The sequence below is a fragment of the Hemibagrus wyckioides genome, linkage group LG03 (genome assembly GCF_019097595.1).
Source record: "Hemibagrus wyckioides isolate EC202008001 linkage group LG03, SWU_Hwy_1.0, whole genome shotgun sequence".
Lineage (NCBI taxonomy): Eukaryota > Metazoa > Chordata > Actinopteri > Siluriformes > Bagridae > Hemibagrus > Hemibagrus wyckioides.
The window spans coordinates 12,544,527-12,564,793 of NC_080712.1; the positions used below are offsets into that span (position 1 = coordinate 12,544,527).

General features: G+C 39.1%; 1 protein-coding gene across 1 annotated transcript; it reads right to left on the reverse strand.

Annotated features, from left to right (window-relative positions):
• Positions 1 to 474: 474 nt before the first annotated feature.
• si:ch211-51a6.2 (neurotrypsin) lies at positions 475 to 20,007 on the reverse strand. Its single transcript, XM_058386723.1, has 14 exons — positions 19,467 to 20,007; positions 17,360 to 17,402; positions 13,588 to 13,830; positions 12,115 to 12,253; positions 11,855 to 12,033; positions 10,876 to 11,023; positions 8,757 to 8,935; positions 8,096 to 8,237; positions 7,113 to 7,327; positions 5,858 to 5,999; positions 5,437 to 5,715; positions 4,503 to 4,625; positions 3,302 to 3,582; positions 475 to 3,197 (listed from the first exon to the last, which is right to left on the reverse strand). Exons 1-14 carry the CDS (start codon positions 19,527 to 19,529, stop codon positions 2,884 to 2,886), a joined length of 2,490 nt encoding a protein of 829 aa, XP_058242706.1. The 5' UTR covers positions 19,530 to 20,007; the 3' UTR covers positions 475 to 2,883.
• Between the last annotated feature and the right edge of the window lie 260 nt (positions 20,008 to 20,267).

Here is a 20,267-nt window from a genome sequence, read left to right on the forward strand (position 1 = left end):
TAGTCATTGGCAGTGCTGTCATCAAGCAGGGATATACCCTCAAGGGAACTCCAGTCTTTGGCAGTTCACCATGCATTATTTTTGCTCTTTAGGGATTCACACACACACATGCATACTAATTCCTACCTAAGGGCAATGTAGAACTGCAAATCAACCTACCAGTATGTTTTAGGAGGTTTTTGAAACCTCTACAATATGCAGAGAATATAATGTAAAAACCTCAGGGAGGTGTAGTAGGACTACTAGGCAGCATGTGAGGACCCTGTATCAACCTAATCGTATGAACCACACAAACCAACCTACACAAAATGTTCTATCCTAGAGCAATGCTCCATATAATGCAACAATCAAAGTAATTAAATCAAACCAAAACATGCGTACATGTTTTATATCTCATATAACAATTCCCTAAAACTTGTCCAATAGTTTCTCTCTGTAAAGTGATAAAATATAGTACAGGTTGTCCACAAATGATTAGTGGATTTGATTTTTATTGGCTTAACTTTACTAAAATGACACTTACTCCATCAACATTGATTATCATTATTATTAAAATACAATAATCACACTACATTGTCCAACATACTACACAGACCAAGTTGCAGTTCTGCAGATAACATGACTTATATGTCTGATGTTTGTGTAACATGATTCATGACAGTGGGTTATATAATAAAAAATACAGTTCAAAATGATCATTTGGCAGCGTAAACAGTTTTGCATTCGTAACAAAGACTGATAATACAGTACAGATTGTAGCACAATTATGGTGCAATATTATGTAGGGCTGGAAAATAAAATAAATCTTATTTTAACATTTTCCTTTCTTGTGTTCCAACTCCAACACAAAGCTCTTACCATCATTGAGAAGAAATTAAATAACCAGTTAATTTTGTTCCTTTTATAAAGGTTGTATATAGGTCTAATATAATATAATAAAAGAGTAGGAATAGGAAAGCCATTAAGTCTGGCAGCTGTGTTTGTAGTAAACACATGTCCACACACACACATGGAATTGTACTATTTACTGTGCTCCAAATAGCTATGAAATATTTTTAAATAATTTACCAGAGATATTAACAAAATAAGTCCAAATGAAGTGTCCCACAAAGTATGTGGAGCCCTAAATCTTCTTTTTAAAAATGTATAGACATGATAAGTGGCATGAATGCAATGAAACAGACTGTGTTATTTATCTAATGCTTATTTTAACATAACGTGAGAACCATTTACAGTGAGTTAAATTGATCTAGTTTCCCTATGCGTGAATAATGTCATGTAACATTGTAATCTGTTCTGTATAGCACATGTCAATCCATATAATGAAACCACATAAAACATTGAGAGTTAAGTCATAAATAATGAGCCAACAGTTTCAGAGCACAGAGAAATAAAAGTTATTTTAAATAGTGTTTCAGTTCTGGAACAGCTAATGAGGATTATGAAACCGGTTGCAGTTTTGTTCATAGCAAAATATTATTCGTTTCAGTTCTTTGTCATTATTTGAACTGGTTCTGGAGCCAGAATACTAAAATCTTCATCATTGCAGTTTTCTAGAGGCTTTTCCTTAAATGGAAGACTCATTGTTTACTCATGACTTTGGTCTTCTGAGGTGCACCATGTTACACTACATTTAACATGTCACGTAAACATTCACAAGCTGATCTGATACGATGTAGCTTCTACAACATTTAGCAATGCACTGTTTAAAATTGCACTTAAACTTCTTTTTTTGTTTATAGACTTCATTCACCTGGATTCCACAATCAGAGATACAATTATATGTCACAGAGTCAAAACTCTGTAGCATCAATAGCTTCAACATGAATAAGCACAAAAAAATGATATCAAGCTCTCAGTGGGTAAACTCCCCTGGAAAGTCAATTCATTGAAGCATTTAATGCAAATATCACAAGCATATTCCAGTATATTCCAGCATTTTCAATATTCAGTAATGTCTACTACATCTGCAGCATATGTGCAATTACTATAGACAAGAATGACTACACTTTTCACAGTACAGGAGGACGTGTAGAAATTCTTGTCTGTGGTAACAGTCATATGCTGAAGATGTGGTAGATAAAGATATATCCGTTGAGCTGTTTGACCGACAATACTGACAAATAAAAATATTTTGAAAAAAATTACCTGCGAAAATGGCATGCAGTTTAGTGCAATACCCTAGTTCTAAATACACACCACATCCAGTCCAACACAGCTACACTATATAGGCAAAGATTTAGATCATTACACCCTAATCTGTCTTTGAACATCCCATTTCACATTTAGCCTCCAGCCTTCTACTAGATTGCAGAACCTGGCTCTGGTGATTTGTGCCTATTCAGTCACATGACAGAGAAAATGTCAGGTGAGGAGGCCTGGTGCGCAATCATAGATCTAGTTTTTCCCAGTGGTGTTCAGTGGGGTTGAGGTCAGGGCTCTGGATAGACTACCTTGGCCATAAACCAGGAGCTTGCATTGTGAACAGGGGCATTGTCACGCTCAGTCCAGAGTGGGCTAGGCCTTTTAGTTTCCAAGGCATTCTAGATAATTATATGTTTTCCACTTTGTGCAACAGTTTGTGGAAGACTCACATATGGGCATGATGCCTACTTTCTACACTTTCTTGGCCATATAGTACAGCTCAAACTCGAGGAATATTCAGCACATGTACCTCTATCAAAAATGTCAATCACACTGTCCACATGGCTTTTCAAGTGAAAATAAATAGGAATAAACATAGCATGAGGTGAGCTACTGAATGAGGAAGCCAGGTTTGTGGTCCTGACAATGAACCATAGTCTCAGTCCTCTGACAGGCATCTCATACCTTAAGCATGCCATATTAGAACAATTGAGCCCTAGTAATATTTTATCCTAAGAGTTAAGCAGTACCCAGGGTGACCTTTTCAATCCACTTTAGGAACCTGCTGACTCGAGTGTATACTCCAGGATAGCTGGGGTTCCCACAGCCATGTCCCCAGGAAATTACCCCAGTTAGCGTCCAGCGCCCGCCTTCACCCTGGCACACCAGTGGACCACCACTGTCCCCCTGGCAACTGTCCACACGACGATGGTTTGACAGACTGCCAGCACACAGCATGCGACCAGTGAAGCGGCTGCCATAACGTTTTTTGCACTTCCAGGATGGCAGCAAGGGAAGCCAGGCCTGCAGCAAGGTACGTGAGTACTCAGAGTCTTCGAGAAAAACAGAGAGAGAACACAGCTTACTCCCAATATGTTTACAATTATCTTTTTGGATTTGATTCTCTTTAGTATAATCAAGCCAGGAACTCACATACCTGTAACTCCCCAGCCTGTGATGACACACGCAGCAGGTCTCTTCGTCTTCCTGTCGCCATGAGCAGGAAGGCAAGCGGCGTTTGTGTGTGGGTTGAAAGATACGCAGTTCCCATCTGTGCCCTTCAGCCTCACCAACGCAATGTCGTACTCCCAGCCCTGGCTGAGGTACTTCTTGTGTATGACAATGCGCTCAGGAGAGAGAGTGCGCTCAAAGTCGTCCCTTTCCTCTGTGTGATAGTCTCCCAACCTCAAAACATATCGTGAGGGATCAGAGCCAAACCTGAGGAAGTGACAGGATGTGGTGTTGTTTTAAAATTCCGATTCCATGTGCACAACAAATTATAAGTGACACTAGCAAACTAAGGAAGTGTGGTGTTGACCCTGTTTCTACACCACAGCACGATTCATTAGTGAATTTCAGCCGTGATTGGCTAATTTGATTGCATTAAAATCACACTCATGTTCACTTACTTAATTTTAGTAAGCACTTATCACACATAGGGGCACTTAATCTACATACCAATCAACCAACTGCCATGTATTTGGAAGGTGGAAAGCAAAGAACTCACAAAATCTCCAGACACTCACCTGGAATCCTGGAGCTGTGTGGCAGCAGTGTTGTACCACAGCACTATGCTCATGCTGCCACATCAAAATAGCATATAGATAGGGATGCCTAGACAAAGTCTATCCCAAAGTCTTATCTGTATGCCAGAAATACCCCTAAGATTTCACCCTTACTTTCATTTAATTACTGAGGGCTTTCTTAGTTGTTGGACTCACACTCTGAAACAGCCCCCCACCTCTTAAAAAAAATGTCAAACATCTGACCTTTCTGTGATGAGCCTGTTTAACCACTTGTTCAGATATCATGCTGATGATAATCTCAGACGGATACACAAACTAAAAATGAAATGACTGAGGCATAAAAATAAAAGCAGAACTAGTATCCAGATCTAAACATAGATTTCTGTGAGAATGAAAATTGTACTGTTGAAAAGAGACTGAACAGAATTAGTCAAAGTTGCTTAGTGTTAAAAAAAAGACTTTTTAAAGACCTTTGCCTAGATTGACCATTTATAAATTGTTCAAGATGTACCTCAAGATATTTTGTGAAAGAGGCCCTATTGCATGTGTTCTTATAAGCAGAATAAAACCAGGTTGTGTATTATGCAAAACCACTGGATGTCTCCCTTTTACCTTTTAAAGCAATGAGCAGCAGTAACGATCCAGCAGGAGTTGATGAGAGTGGCTCCACACAGTGGATGGTTGCGTTTGGACTGAGACCTTAGCCACAGAGATACCTGCCATGGCCAATCCCCTCTGGAGAAAAAGCATTCAGATTGTTAATGAACTAAATAACTAAAATAGACAAGTTTCAACCTATGAGCTTTGACTGAATGGCGCCTGGGAGACCTTGGTTTTGAGGAATGGGACAGGAAGCACATTACTCCTAAATATGGATGTTGATCAAGCAAAATGCAAAGACAAATAGTAGGACATATTGCCTAAAGATATAGTAACCCTTTCTACAAGATATATGATTCACTGTTATTGAATAATATAACTGCAGGAACATAGAAGATCCATCTTCTAAGACAAGAAATTTATATGCTGCAACAGAAGATATCTTTGCAAGTAGTAATATCTTGATTCTAGGCAAATGGATCTACTATTTCCTATTTTAAAATTACAAGAAACTAAATAAAAGATTAATCAGCCTATTTCTATGCATGTTTTATTATTTTTAAACATTAGATTTTTATTATACTGGCAGATAATTTTGCTTCTTTCTGGAAATTAATACTTAAAATTAGGAAAATAATCTTCCAATAGAACTACTGATCAGAAGGTTGTGAGTTCAAATCCCAGGTCCACTAAACTGCTACTGCTGGGCCCCTGAGCAAGGCCCTTAACCCTAAATTGCTCAGTTGTATGAAGTGAGATAACAGTGTAGGCCACTCTGGATAAGGGTGCCTGCAAAATGTAAATTTGGTGTGTCATCTTAAAAAAAGGAAATACTAGATCATTTTGACTATATTCAAGGCATTTAACTTGTCATTTTTTATAGTCAGAATTTGACTTCCTTTCCTCACTGTAAAATTATGCTAGCTGAAACCTTAAACTGAGTTACCTAAGTGACTTGTCTCCTCCAATGATCCTCCTCCTGCGGCGCTGTGTGTTGGGCCTCAGGCCGCATGACTGGGTTGCTGTTGTGCTGTCAGCTACTGGCTGTGACACATAATCACAGATCACCCCAGCGTCCTCACTGTGCCTGCAATTATGTTTGTCCGACCCGTCGGCTAAACACTCTCCCAGAGACGACTCTGTACCCACACACCTCACATTATCCAGGTGGATTGGACCCTGGCCCTCACCAAAATAAGCCATGGAGCGGGCTTTAGATACTCCACTGTTAGAAGAAAGAACAATACACAATTACAATAGAGGAAGAATACACTTAAACCATGATAAAGTAAAACAGACTACTATTTCTGAATGGCACGAAGTGAAACAAAATTTTCTCTTGTATTGTGAATAGGTGAGCGACTCACACAAAGCCCAGCTGCCTACACACTACTGCAGCACTGATGTCATTCCAGCCATCATCACACACACTGCCCCACTCGTTGTTAATGAAGACTTCCACACGACCTTCTTTACGACTCTCCCCGTCCACCAGCCGCACCAGGGGACCTACAAATACAGCATGTAGAGACTAGAGCAGTCATTCTTCAGTCCATGATTTGGGAGTCCCATGGTGATATTATACTTGCTCTAATGCATGTGAACAAAGCCACGGGTAAACTGAATCATGGCAGAGGAGAGCTCTTGCCCTTTCAGGAATTTTAATTTTATTCTGACTTTATCAGAAAGGAAAACATATGATGATAGGCATTAGGGAGCTTGTATTAAATGTTTAAAAAACCCAAAAAGCTTTAGAACTCTTTGTGTATTGGGTCTTAGCTTGAGAACAGAATGTACATATCTTACAAGACATGTTTTGTTAATGTTATTTAAATTTCCTTTAAATTTAATCCTTTTCTTTGAGTTTCTAGACCGTTCTGAATCTAACCTAGAGTTACCTATCAGCCCTGGTGGCTGCTCTATAATGTGATTATTAACACCCATGTACTACTGTATTAAGTGTTTGTTATCCACCATAAAGTGTGTTTTATTGTTGCTTGTGCTGCTAGGTGTCACATTATTGAGCACATTCATTTGTCTTTGTTACGGTTCACTGTACAGCTAAAGACCTGTGATTTTGTGTTACACCCTGACGGTTTCCCTTGTTGAAAAAGAGCAGGTGTATTATTTTAACTAGGTTTTCTGGTCAAGGTTCTTCCTTGGAGATGAAACAGTATGAAGCTTTCAGTACTGGAATTTAAAACGACTGCACAAGAAAATTCAACACTTATTAGATCTATTAGTTTTTACTGTAATCGTTACATATTCATAGCAGGTGCTGAATCAGCTTAAAGTTTGGAGTGTAAGGGGTGAAGCCCAGTGGCCCTTGTGTTTTACTGTTTAAAGCACCCTGACACTGTTTTACCTTTTAGGGCATCCTGATTATACTGTGAATTGAGTGTTTTCACAATTTGACAGAAAGGTACATATGTTTCAAGTTTTATTTGGGCTTAACAGATGACTAGAATAAAAACCATTATGGTTATAGTTTGTTAAATAGACCTATACCCTATTTGAATACTTAAAGGGTTTGTTGATTGTCCCACTGAAGTAACCAGTAATGTTTCCAAGTAGACCATGAAGGAATCCTTAAACAACTCCTGATGTATTCCTGAAAGTTACCTGTGACTGGAGGAACTGCAGTAATGTCATCATTATTTCCTCCTCTCTCACAGCGTATGGCCACATCTTCACTGTGGGAGCAGTCGTGTCGTCCCCACTCTGCATGGCTGCACTCCAGCAGGGAGCTCTCTCTCCCCTCGCACTTCACCTCATCCAAGAGAATTAGTCCTGTGCCATCCCCGTAGTCACCATCTGCAGCTATTTCAGCACGCCCTCTGTTGGATAAAAAGCTCATTACTGCAGCTCAATAAAAAGTTCGAAGTCTAATGTTAGAAAGTATCATAGGGTTGAAAATGTTACAGTCTGGTAAGCCTGAATGAGATCTCATGCACTGTCTGTAAATTACCGTAGTCGGATAAACTGCAAAAGGTGTTTATCAATTCAGTTCTATATGGCTCCTCCCACTGGAGGTGTACTGATCATGGCCATTCCCGATGTGAATCAACTCAGATTTAAAACGTTCATTTTCTATGTATGTTCATGAAACAGAACCACAATTTCATCAAAACTGACAAAGCAAAAAGATTTCAAGCAACGTTTGAAGTGAAACCTATGCAAATTAGACCAGAAGTGGTAAAGTGACAAATCCATAAGAATGGCTCAAATGATTATTTGGAATAATCCTGTTCTGGTGTACAGAATTCAGTTCCCCATTAACAACATATCTGCAGTTCTTATCTACAGTTAGTTCCCATTTAGCATCATGTTCTGTCAGAGACATGAAGAAAAGGCTTGGATGTAGCAGAGATCATGGTGCTTCTGGTATAACTAGACAACCTTGCTAATCTGCTGGACATTGTACTGTAGACCTATAAGCAGTAAACAGTAACAGTAGGGGGCAGTAAACACTCACAACAGACAAACTACAAGGGCTACAAGTAACTTGTTTCTTGCTAGTTTAAAAATAAAGTAATCCAGATAACCAAACAAATTTTGGTGACCATTGCTTTCGGGTCCCTTCTGTATGAAGATTTTATACCCACCTGAAGCCAAGCTGCCGACACACCACCTGGGCATGTTGTTCAGTCCAGTTGTCATCACACACTGTGCCCCAACCTCCAGCGTGATAAACCTCCAAGCGTCCTTCCCATGGAATATCCGCTCCCACCAGACGCACTGCACCGTCTATAACACAGTTTAACACCTCAGCTTTTACAGCTGCATCTTCACTCAGACATATCATATAAATCAATGAATGTGCTTGAATCTTGAAGCATAGACTCGGTTCCCTGTCAATCTGTTATCCATGTGTTAAAATGATGTAGTGCAGTGGTTTCCAGCACAGTTGTTTTTACAGATGTATTCAGCATGAAATTGAAAAATACTTGACAGAGGTTGAAATTCCATTAAGTTTATGGCCAAGATACCAAGATGAATATAGATGTCTGACTCCCCCATTGAAACAAAATGGATGGCAAACTGGTTTGAGCAGGTGTAGGACTTTTTAAATATAGAAGTTAATATTGATAGAGTTTAATGTTAATTTTCTTGTAGTTATCTGACTATTTAATTGAGATTTTATGTGAAACGTTTTATTATTAACTTTATAATTTTCATGTCAACCAGCATGGTAAAGTTTAACAGAATAACTGTGTAATAGATACATGTAGCTGTTCCTTGCAATTTTGTTGTCGTTGTGCTCACCTGTGTATGGGTTACAGGACACTCCAGCGTCCTCCGTGTGGTCACAGTTGTGATGGCCCCAGGGTGTGTGAGGACACTCCTCTAGAGAGAGCTCATTTCCTGTGCACTCTACCCCGTCCAGCAGGATGGGCCCAGCCCCCGGGCCAAAATGAGACCACGACCACGCCTTTGGCACACCACTGAATACAAAAAACATATTCATTCTTAAAATCATTTATGTTCATCAGGAGGCAGGAGAGAGAGAAAGAGAGAGAGAGAGAGAGAGAGATAACAGTGAGGTGTGTGTATGTGTTTATGTGTATATGTCTGTTCCTATTTCTTAAACAGTCTAGATTTTTAGTAAGAAAGGAAAAACTGACAGCATCGGTGATTCACTCTCTCCAACCTTCATTTATCATAAGCTCCCTCCTACAATCAATCCATCATTCATGACTAGCTCTGCTTCATTTATATTAATAAAGTTCACTCACACTGGGCGTGTGCGAGCGTTTCATGGAGTAAATACCATCATGTCAGAGCTCCTAGGTCATTAAATGACATAAAATATATCATAAAGAGGATATAAAAAAGTCTACACGAAATGTAGAAAAAGGAAACCAAGATAAATCATGTCAGATGTTTTTTCCAGCTTTAATGTGATAAAGCAACCAAGCAAATCCAAGTGAAAAACAAACAGAAAAGAACAATCAAAACACAACCAGACTGCATTGTGTGCACATCCTTTTATAATGGGCATGTGACTGTGTTCAGAATGAAGTATTCAAGCTCAAAGGTAATTATGAAATAACTGCCATTAATGAAGTAATTCGGATTTTTAACAAATAATAAACGGCTGGTTCTATATGATTTTATTGACATCTTGGTTTCATCAGCCTGCTGAAGCCATGACCCACAAAGATCCTTCAAGCACATGACGTATACGATCCCAATGTTAATAGGTATTGATCCAGACGGTTACTAAATAATTTCCGAAACATTTGCTGTATCACGGTGAAGGTCATTATTAACAAGTGGAGAAAATGGAGCACCACAATGACATTACAAAGAACAACATTGGGCAGACACACTTATCCGGGACCACTGACATTTATCCAAAAGAACTAACAATCATAGAACTAACAATAGTTTAACAACTTAACCACTGAGCTACCACTGCCCTGAACAGGATGCCTCTCTAAAACAGACAAAAGGGCAAGAAGAAAAATCATCATTGAGGATGCTCTAAGACTGTAATGTTAAAGGAGCTGCAGGAATATCTGGCATGTACTTACCCACCTAAACCATGTGACAAATCATGCTATAGCCAAGAGTGGAATAAAATTGGCAAATCAAGATGGGCAAAGTTGTTAGACTCTTTCCTCAAAAAACCGAGTGGTGCTTGACAAGCAAAAGGTGATTTAACAAATTATTAGTTAAGTGGTGTGTAGATGACTTACATGACCAGCTATTGAATTTTTATTTTTTCCTACCCTCTAAAATATTTCTATGTTCAGGTTCTCTGTTGATTGCTATATCACATTAAAGCTTTTAATTATCTGTCTATCTATATAAAGTATACACTGATCAGGCATAACATTATGAGCACTGAGAGGTGAAGTGAATAACACTGATTATCTCTGCATTATGGCACCTGTTAGTGCGTGGGATATACCATTTTGTCCTAAATGTTAATGTGTTAGATGCAGGAAAAATGGGCAAGCGTAAGGATTTGAGCGAGTTTGACGAAGGGCCAAATTGTGATGGCTAGATGCCTGGATCAGAGCATCTCCAAAACTGCAGCTCTTGTGGGGTGTTCCTAGTCTGCAGTGGTCAGTATCTATCAGAAGTATCCTTTAAGTCCTGTACATATCCTTTAAATCCTGTAAGTTACAGGACTTAAAGGATCTGCTGCTAACATCTTGATGCCACATACCACAGCACACCTTCGGGGATCTAGTGGAGTCCATGCCTCGACGGGTCAGGGCTGTTTTGGCAGCAAAAGGGGGGCCAACACAATATTAGGTCATAATGTTCTGCCTGATTGGTGTATGTGTGCATCTGAACTATAAACAGCTAAATAAACAGTTCTAAAGTCCTAAAAACCTTCAGTATTGTAACATGTTAAATCACTGCTCTTTACCCAAGGTCCAGCTGTCGACAGACCACCTCGGCATCAATGTCGTCCCACTGATCATCACAGATTGTACCCCATTGGCCATTATGATACACTTCCACTCGTCCCTCAAAGTCTTCCTGGCCTCCCACCAGTCTCAAGGGAGCACCATTTCCTAAAACAGAATGCAAAACTAGCAATAAACACACCTGTACAGTACATTGGAATCAGGAAGAGAGCAAAAATATTATTTATCTGGCATCTAGGACCAGTATAGGAAACATTGTTATAAATATAATCTAATCTAGCGCTACAAAAATATACTCACTATGGGTGGGCATCTCTATCTCTTCTGTGTCACAAATATTTTTTTCTGTATTTGTTTTTGCTTTTCAACCCAAAGTAGTCATGGTCGAAACCCACCTTGGCTTTTTTTCTTTTTAAATTAATTATGGAACCTACCACCAGGAACACTGGTTCAAAATACTGAGAAATAAAACCGAAACAGTTTCTCCCATATCAAGCAAGATGATAATCCCATTCACAGGGTGATTATTTTCGTTTGCACCAATCTGTGACTTGCTCTATTTCCAAAAAAGGAAAAAAATTGACAAATTAAATGATCTGTTTAGTTACTAAGGACAATTGTGGCCTTTATTTGAACTCCATAAGTGACAATTTGCTCTTACCTGCAAGAAAATAAAAACCTCACACACACATGACTCTTTTGTCTTTTGTTCATTGCACACTTCTAATCTCAACCAGATGTGTCTACACGCACATACTAAGTAAGAAGGATCGTTCTGGAGCACTCTGATAAAGCAATGGAAGTGAAAAGAGAATGTGAATGGGTTTGCTGTGATACTCTACTCCTAAGATTCACTCACTTACATATTGATCTAAAAAGAGAGATAATTAGACGTTAAACTAAATCTGTACCGATATATCAGTGTTATTTAATCTGCATGTGGTTTCAGGAATATCAATATGAAGAAACCTGTCTCACCTGCAGGTGCAGCACACACTACTCCAGCTTCATTTCCATGATTACAATCACCAGAGACAAACTTCCTGCCCCGGCACTCTAAGAGAGAGTTCTCATTGCCACGGCAGCCAAGTCGTTCGTAGTGGAAAAGTCCAGAGCCAGGACCAAAGTAGGAGTGCTGGAGTGCAGTGCCAATTTCACTGTGTATGAACAGACAGGTTATTAACAATTGTACCATGCACTCATAATAATAAAGACGGAGAAGGTATGAAGGGTCATACCCGAGGCCAAGCTGTCGACAGATGACACTTGCATCTCGGTCAGTCAGGTGTGTGTCACACACTGTCCCCCACTGGCCATTCAGGTAAATTTCTAGACGTCCGCTCTTGTTAGACCTTCCTCCTATCAGCCTGGCTGCACCTGGAGAGAATCATTTAAGTGTAAACACATCAGTGCTTATATGTACTGTTTCTTTTCTGATTCTGAAAGGAGACACAGCGTGAAAACGGTGTGCGTACATAAAATCAGCTTAGTCATTATGGCATTATAATTATATAGAAGGTTACCTTCATTTTTGGATTGATGCCATGCAGCATACAAAATAGGCGAGATTTAAGCTTGGCAAGTAAATGAAGACAAGTAGATACACAGACAGCCACACACATACACACTTATCCTCTAAATCTGTGATTGTAAAAAGTGTTATGACTCTGAAAGGTAGAGTTAGACAGAAGCAGGCAGACATGCAAACATGGAGGACGTGAATATCAGAAGTGCCACTTTACTAAACATCAACACTGCCATAGGCTAAAAGGTGATGACGAGCCCGACAAAGACCACTAATGTAATTACAAAGGATCTCAGAGTCACAGAGACAACGCACAAAGCAACATACAGTTGAAAATGTACACAGATAGAGATAGAAGATGACTCAAAGCATGGCTGTATGATAGATATCAAACAGAGAAAGACGAGACAAGCTGGGATGTCTGGCTGAAAGATTCAAAGTGAAATGCACAAACAATAATTCATGTCTACTGTGGCTTTCCCACTTTAACACAGCTGTTTAACTTCATAACTGGCCTGACTTTTAGTAGTGATTTGGACTGACACTACATTATCAAGAAGACAAATTTGATTAGACTATAGTGAGATTTGGAGTGAGAGTTTAGATTAGACTGGGATCAATGGGTGAGGATAGTCTGAGGGTAATAGGTGAGGTTAGTAGTCACACTAGAGCAATTATGTGATGTTGGATTTGGCCAAATGATAAGGATAGGCTTGAAAAAAGAGGGTCAGTAGTGAAATTAGACAGTGAACAATGAATGGGAGTTTAAGGATGTAGGTGTTGGCTGGACGGATGAGGTAAGACTGGAGCAAATGGGTAAACACTTACATTGGGGCAATGAGAGGTTAGACTGATGCAAGTGAGTGAAGTTAGACTGGGGTAAATGGGTATTGGTTAGTCTGCGGGCAAACTAAACAACAGGAAAGGTCAGCAATCCAGCATTCATGCACAGGCAAAATGGAAAACTGATTCAAGATGCGGGATTAGTTCTGGGTTTACTAACAAAGAACATGATGAATGCAAGTTTTAGAAGGAGCATTGTTATTCAAGAGACTTTATTTTTACAGTGTTAAAATCTAGTCTGTAATTTGGAGCAATTAGGATTCAACATTGTTTATAAAATCTTAAAAAGAACTGTTAACTGACTGTATAAAAGCAAACACAGCATTCAGATCCCGAGCCTCACCCTGGTGGCAGTTGCAGTAAGCCCAGCCGATGGCTCCAGAGTGCTGTCTGAAGAAGCACCAGGGCTGGGACTCACGGTCAGGGTTTCTGCAGTAACTGTGAGCTCCAAGCCCTCTGCCTGGGTACTGCAGCATATAGTCAGGGAACTCAGTCCATTTCAGACAGGGGAAGCCTGAGTCTGTCTGCGACATGGAGCCGTTGTAATAACCCAGGGCTGTGAAACCCTCAAAGCAGGACAGAGGGCCTGAGGTATTTGAAGAAAACATGCGAATGAGAAACATAACATATAACTACAAGAGATAATCCAGTCACACAGTTCTGTTTAACTCTGCTCAGTCGGAGTCTTGACAATATTGTGCATGTGACAGATGTGGGTCATTTGCTCTAAGATGTAGACGATCTTATTAGCTTTCCCTCGTTTCCTGACAGTTTCTCCTTTTTTTCCATTCTGTCTAGACATTGAGGGACGAGACACTGGACTACGATAGTGAGTCATATTAATGACTGCAGCACTGCGCCAGAGGGATTTTTTTTCACATAACACAACTGTGACCCTGTAGGTAAATGTAGGTGCTAGGTAAATCTTAAATACAGGCAGATCCTATCATAAACTTAATGTGAAACAGGTCAGCAGTAACACAGTAATGATGACAATCCCCATGGGTGAGCCACGGTGTGGCCCAACATCACTTAATACAACATTTGGGTCCTATCAGTTACATTCCTGGGAATAATCACAGCTTTTTTATTGCTGGTAGAAACAGGCTCTGTTCTCATGCTTCTCACTTGTGTTTATTACTTTTCCACAACCTGAGTGGAAACAAGGCCCTACAGCACGGTTAAGGAGAGACCTCCTGTAAAACGTCCTACCTTTGACAGCAGCACAGCTCTTAAAATTCTGGATGTGAATGTGGTTGTAGTTGTAAAGTGTGGATGAGTGCCAGTGGCAAAACTTTCCTCTTGGACCAGATCCATGTGTACAGGGCCAGAACTGAATATCAATATCATACAACTGATATGCTATAAAACCAGTGGACTAAAGCAGCTTTGGTTAAACCTCCTGAAGGACAGTTATTCTGTAAACAGAAATCTTTTTTTATACCTTATTGTCAAAGGGAGAAGGTAATCAATCAAAGCATGTGTCTCCCAGCCGGGTTTAGCAAAACACATAAGAATAAAGCAGGATCAACGTACTAACCTCTTTCTGACTGATAATAAACAGCTGCTAAACCTCTCTGAGGGATTCTCAGCAATGTATTATATTATATCATATTATGCTTATGTTGAAAAATTATTGACTGAAAGTGCTCCCTTTAAATTGTACAGATGAAGCCGTCACAGGTAAAAAGAGAGCAGGAGTTGCAGGTCGGGGCGTGTGCTTTCAAATCTTCACCCATCCAATACTTAGTCTGTTCCTGTCCTTGCCTGCCAAACCTTTTTTTTTTTTTTTAAGATGGGCTAACTGAGCTTTTAACCTAAAGCAGGACATTTTTAAGATTGCTACTTAGCTTGGAGAAACAGTGTCAATGTAATTTTTTTAGTTACGGCTCCACATGTTTGATTATTCCACATTGTTGTAAATATCAAGTTCTATTCCAACTGTGAGTAGAAAATCTGTAGGAGGTGTCTGTAATCATATTCCGGTGATTTTTAACAAGTAAAGAAGAAGAAGTAGCATGATAATGTACATGGGTTTGTTTCTTCTGGAAAATTGTTAAATCCATTTAAATAAATCATCCAGCTCAATTAATGAAATGATGTCATGGTAACGTCTAAAGGGCTCTGAATACTAAATTTCCCATCAGCCCCACTATATCATCTGTCCTAATTATTACATGTTTTATTCACCTGTTCATTAGCACCCATGCTCTGGTTTCTTTATTTGTCTTTATTTGTCAAGCTTTTGTTGTGGTTTGTGTGTTGTTGTAGTACAATAGTCTCACATATAGTCTGTATGTTTTTGCCTAGTGTCCTCTATTCTAGTTGTGCTTCTTGGTTTCACTGGTTTTAGTTACTGGTCTGCACTTTACTTAATAAAAAGATATGCACTTGCATCTGTCTTTGCCTCCATTACATGACATATACATGATGGAGAAAGTACATCACGATGTACATATACTGTTCTCACTTGGAACAGGAGAAACAAAAATATAATGCATGCACAGAAAGACTCGAATCTATTTAATGTGCTTTAAGGCCTTAATTAAATCCACTTCCTAATTAAAGAGACTTGTATTCATTTGCACTGTGACTATTATTAATTTCAGCAGTGGCTTGGACTCTTACTACACAATCAAGATGAAAAAATTAATATGATCAGACTATATTGAGACCAAGGGGTTAAATTTAACCGGGGCCAGTGAGTGAGACTTGGGTTAATTCCCAGTCTGACTACTATTATTTAAAAAGAACTTTTCTGAGCTACTGAGTGGCACAGCCAAAAAGCATTCACCCCATGAGTGGGAGATTACATATGCACTCTGGGCACAAGATGAAATATTCACCTTGGATGGGACACCAGTTCATGCACACACACTCATTCACACCTAGGGACTCCTTTTGGAAGACAAGAAATTCTTGTGAGGTGAAGGAGATGTGAAGCGGCACCAGTAGCCTCTACAACAACATGCTGCTATTCATTCTGCTCTTCACTGGAAAATAGAAACTGCATAGAAAATGTTTGCGTTGTTCAATATTCACTTGTCGATTGATTTAATGTTACTTGATTTAATCTACTTGCCACTGCACTATATAAATGATGATTAAAACAGTAGGAATGTATAATATGAGGACTTGGTGCATGTACTTTCTAATAACATGCTTTTATGTGGAAAATACTTTGCATGCCCGGCCCAATCCTAGTTTATTATTTCAGTAATCCGCAAGCTTTTCTTGCACATGTTCAATTATAACAATGCCCAGTTCCATGCTGTAATTCACCTCCCACACAACTTCAACAAAGAAAATGTCTGAAGTTATCTGGTCGAAATTCCCATAGTAATTTTCATGCCGTTCCAAAAATAGATCTTCATATACAAGAGCATGACCTTACTACATTGGGCACTTCGATGTCCAGGAAATAAACTATGCCGTTAAGTATTAAGTAGCAGAATTCAATCTGATAAAAGTGAAATGAACTTGAAGCATGCTGGAGGAATCCTGCACTTTCAGCTGGAGCAGGATTGGGCAGGGTGCAGGATGGAAATACTGGCAAACGAAGAACAGCATCCAGTAGCAACTGAGGATCTTGTTTAGGCTTGTGGAGAAGATCATGTGATGCAAATGTATTCATAACCCATCAATAATATTAGTCATATTCACTGAGTACTCTTTACGCGTCGGTCATATTACAAGCGCTTTTGAATATTGTGTTTCTGTTATTAACACAACACTCTTTACTGGGCTTGAGTTTATCATTAGTTTAGCCACAGGGAACAGTCCACTGAAACATCATGGTCGTAGCTCTGTATCCTGCACGGTTGCCTTATTATACAGCAGTGCCAAGTGGGCGGGTGTGATTTTTAGCTTTTGGATGACTTTGACAAAGAAAGCACCATCGTGACATTGCAGAGATCACTTTTCTGGATTGCTCAGAATGCACTTAAACATCATAATAGCACGTAGGTCTCAGCCCTCAGATGGTGCCAATTGAATGGGGCTTCATTTTCATTTTAAAATATAATAAATTCCATCTCATTTTAATACTTTGTTGGTAGCAAGCAGCACCGTGTTAGGATTTTTTGTGCCGGATGTGTAGAGAAACAGGAACATACCTGAACTCTGCACAGTATCCAAGTGGTCATCTTTCTTCGTAACCTTCGAAGATAAAGGTAATGTTAGGAAATCATTTTCTGCTTATGAGTTTAACCACAGTTATTAAAAATTGTCCTAGTCTCTCTTCAAATACTAAAAACTACATGCAAGAATATCATATAACATTTATCATACATGCAGCAATCACAGCCCAGCTAAGATTGAAGTAAAAAAAAGAGTAGATGTTCACATGCAGACTGCATAAGTGAGACATGAATCATCTTTTTGGTTTGTTTTGTCTCTGTCAGATGGGAGCATGCTGTTTTACACCCAGTCCTCAACGTGGCATATCTGTTGCAGATAACTACGGCATCTGCAATTTTATTTCTTTTTATGGCTTGATGATCATAGAGATAGTTCGGTTCAAGATTTTATTTTGTCATGTACACAGTTATATAGAGTATATAGCTTGCAGTGATATAAAAAAAACCTGGCCTGCTCCTCCTTAAACTGTGCATGTAAATAAAAGTCAATTTAATGAGCTAAGTTAAAAATAGAATAAAGAGAGATGAGCAGAAATAAGAAGCAATGGTATATAATATATGCAGCTGTGATAGTTACAAGTCAAACTGACAAATTTGATTTAAATGGGTTTAATATGATGCCTATCGAACTAATGTCCTTACAAGATGATGCTAATTTTCTGTGACTAATGCTTAATAAATGTAATTCAATTCGCAGCTAATGCTCAATAAATTCCGGTTACATTTGAAGAAGTGTTGTTAATGTGGTATGAAACGTTTCTGTGTGTGAAACGTTCTGGAATATAAAGCTCTAAAGACTGCACTGATGTCTAATTTGGCTTATATTTATATTGGATTATAATGAAACTTCTACAATAATAACAAAGCCTTGTTACAAACAAAAAACCTTCCTAGAGACAGACTGGATTATTTGTGCAGAAATATTTAGTACTCGGATTCTCAAAATTTCTGTGGCCAAGGATTCAACTGTAAAATAAATTCCATGATCTCCCTCAGGAAACATTTATTTCATGTCCTAATTTTTTCAATGTGTACAAAAATATTCCAGCTATTTAGATATTTAGATATTGAGCTTTCCATCAACTGAACACATAAGTTGACATTATTTAGGTGGTCAATTAAAAAAAACCTATAAGAACTTAATAATAAATATCTGACTTTGAGAACCACTGATTTAGTGAACACCAAAAACTACTACAATAGACCATTTATCATCATTATTATTATTATTATTATTATTATTATTATTATTATTATTATCTGTCTATCAATTTTCTTTGCCATTTATCCTACACAGGGTTGCAGGAAACCTGGACCCTATCCCAGGGGACTCAGGGAGGGATGGGGACACCCTGGATGGGACGCCAACCCACAGGGCACAATCTAACACACACAATGTGCAATATAAAGATGCCAATCAGCCTACAGAAACTGGCATACCTGAAGGAAACCCCTGAGGCATGAGGAGGAGAACAGGCAAACTCTGAGCACAGGTGCAGGCAAAGGATCAGACCCCCAACCCCATGGGTCTTCTTCATCTTCTTCTTCTTTATATTATTATTATTATTATTATTATTATTTGTAATAGTAGTAATGGTACATTTATGAGACACAATAGCCACTTTATCCTTGTCTGGGTCTAGAGACTATCATTGATGAGAAGTAGGAATTTACCCTGGATGAGATGTCAGACTATCACAGTGCACCATGCACACACATGTTCACACTTATGCTTATTGGCTATTGATCTTATTCAATCAACCTACAGGTATGGTTTTAGTAAGTGAGGAAAAAAAACAGAGAACATAGAAGAACCCCATAGGAACACACACACACAAAGCATAGGATTGAACCTGAGATTATGACGTTATATTTTCAGGGATTAGTGAAACTATTGGCATTAGTTGATTATTAATAGCCTCACATATATTTTTGACTCCAAAGCTCGACACTGATTAACGCAACTTCGGTGACTCATCACTGACAACTACAAATATCCAAATACCTGTCTCCATTTTCATATTTTAACAAGATTGCCTCTAAACCATATACTTAAGAGACTGAATGATTTGGGCTTACTTACTTGTCCCGAAGCACAAAGCAAAAAACAACTGAGTAGAAGAGGCAAGAGAGCGCCGATGGCCATGGTGTCCTGTCAGAGTCCGCGGTGTGAGCACCTCTCTCCCATCTCTCAGCTCTCTCACTAATACCCGAACAGCACAGCCGGACGATGTGGGAGCTACTAATCCCAATAACCACAACAATCACAGCTGGATGTCCTTCAGAATACAACCAGAGTTCTGAACGTCCTGCTGCTCCTGTACGCGAAGCGCGTTAAGGATCCTTGCGCATTGTGGAGAAACACTAAAAAACTATTTTTTAAAGAAAAGAAAGTCAAACAAAAGCGCAGTCACATGTAAAGCCTTCTTCTTATGATACATCACGAGCAAATACACTGAGGTGTGGGAAGGCAAAACAGAGAGGCTCAGAGAGAAACCGGGAAAAGAGGCGAGGTTCACAAGCAGACACATGTCCCTCCCTCTCCGTGAGATCACACTGCTTTCATTACAGGTGAGATTAAACAGCTGTACTAGTTTCCTTTCCCTTGTCACACGACCCATAACAGAGCAAAGGGCAAGCTGATAGGCAGATCCAACAGAAGACCAGCCTAGAAGATATATTACACCTAATATGGAACTGATTATTGTTATTTTTTTATATAAAGATGCCATTTCTTGCTATTGAAGTACATAAAACCAGAGATCTCACAAGCATATAGACTTATCAAGTACATCAGGGTGCACCTTGCATACAATTACTGACTCTTAGACATCTGTTCATTCATCTTCAGAAACTGCATATCCTGGTCAAGACTCTGGTGGTT

Excerpts from the sequence above, each read along its gene's own strand:
- si:ch211-51a6.2 (XM_058386723.1), bottom strand. The coding sequence starts at position 19,529 with ATGGCCATCGGCGCTCTCTTGCCTCTTCTACTCAGTTGTTTTTTGCTT. Across the intron at positions 13,831-17,359 it reads GGATACTGTGCAGAGTTCAG|GCCCTCTGTCCTGCTTTGAG; the intron begins GTATGTTCCTGT and ends CAAATACCTCAG. Across the intron at positions 5,716-5,857 it reads TGTAGGCAGCTGGGCTTTGT|TGGAGTATCTAAAGCCCGCT; the intron begins GTGAGTCGCTCA and ends TTCTTCTAACAG.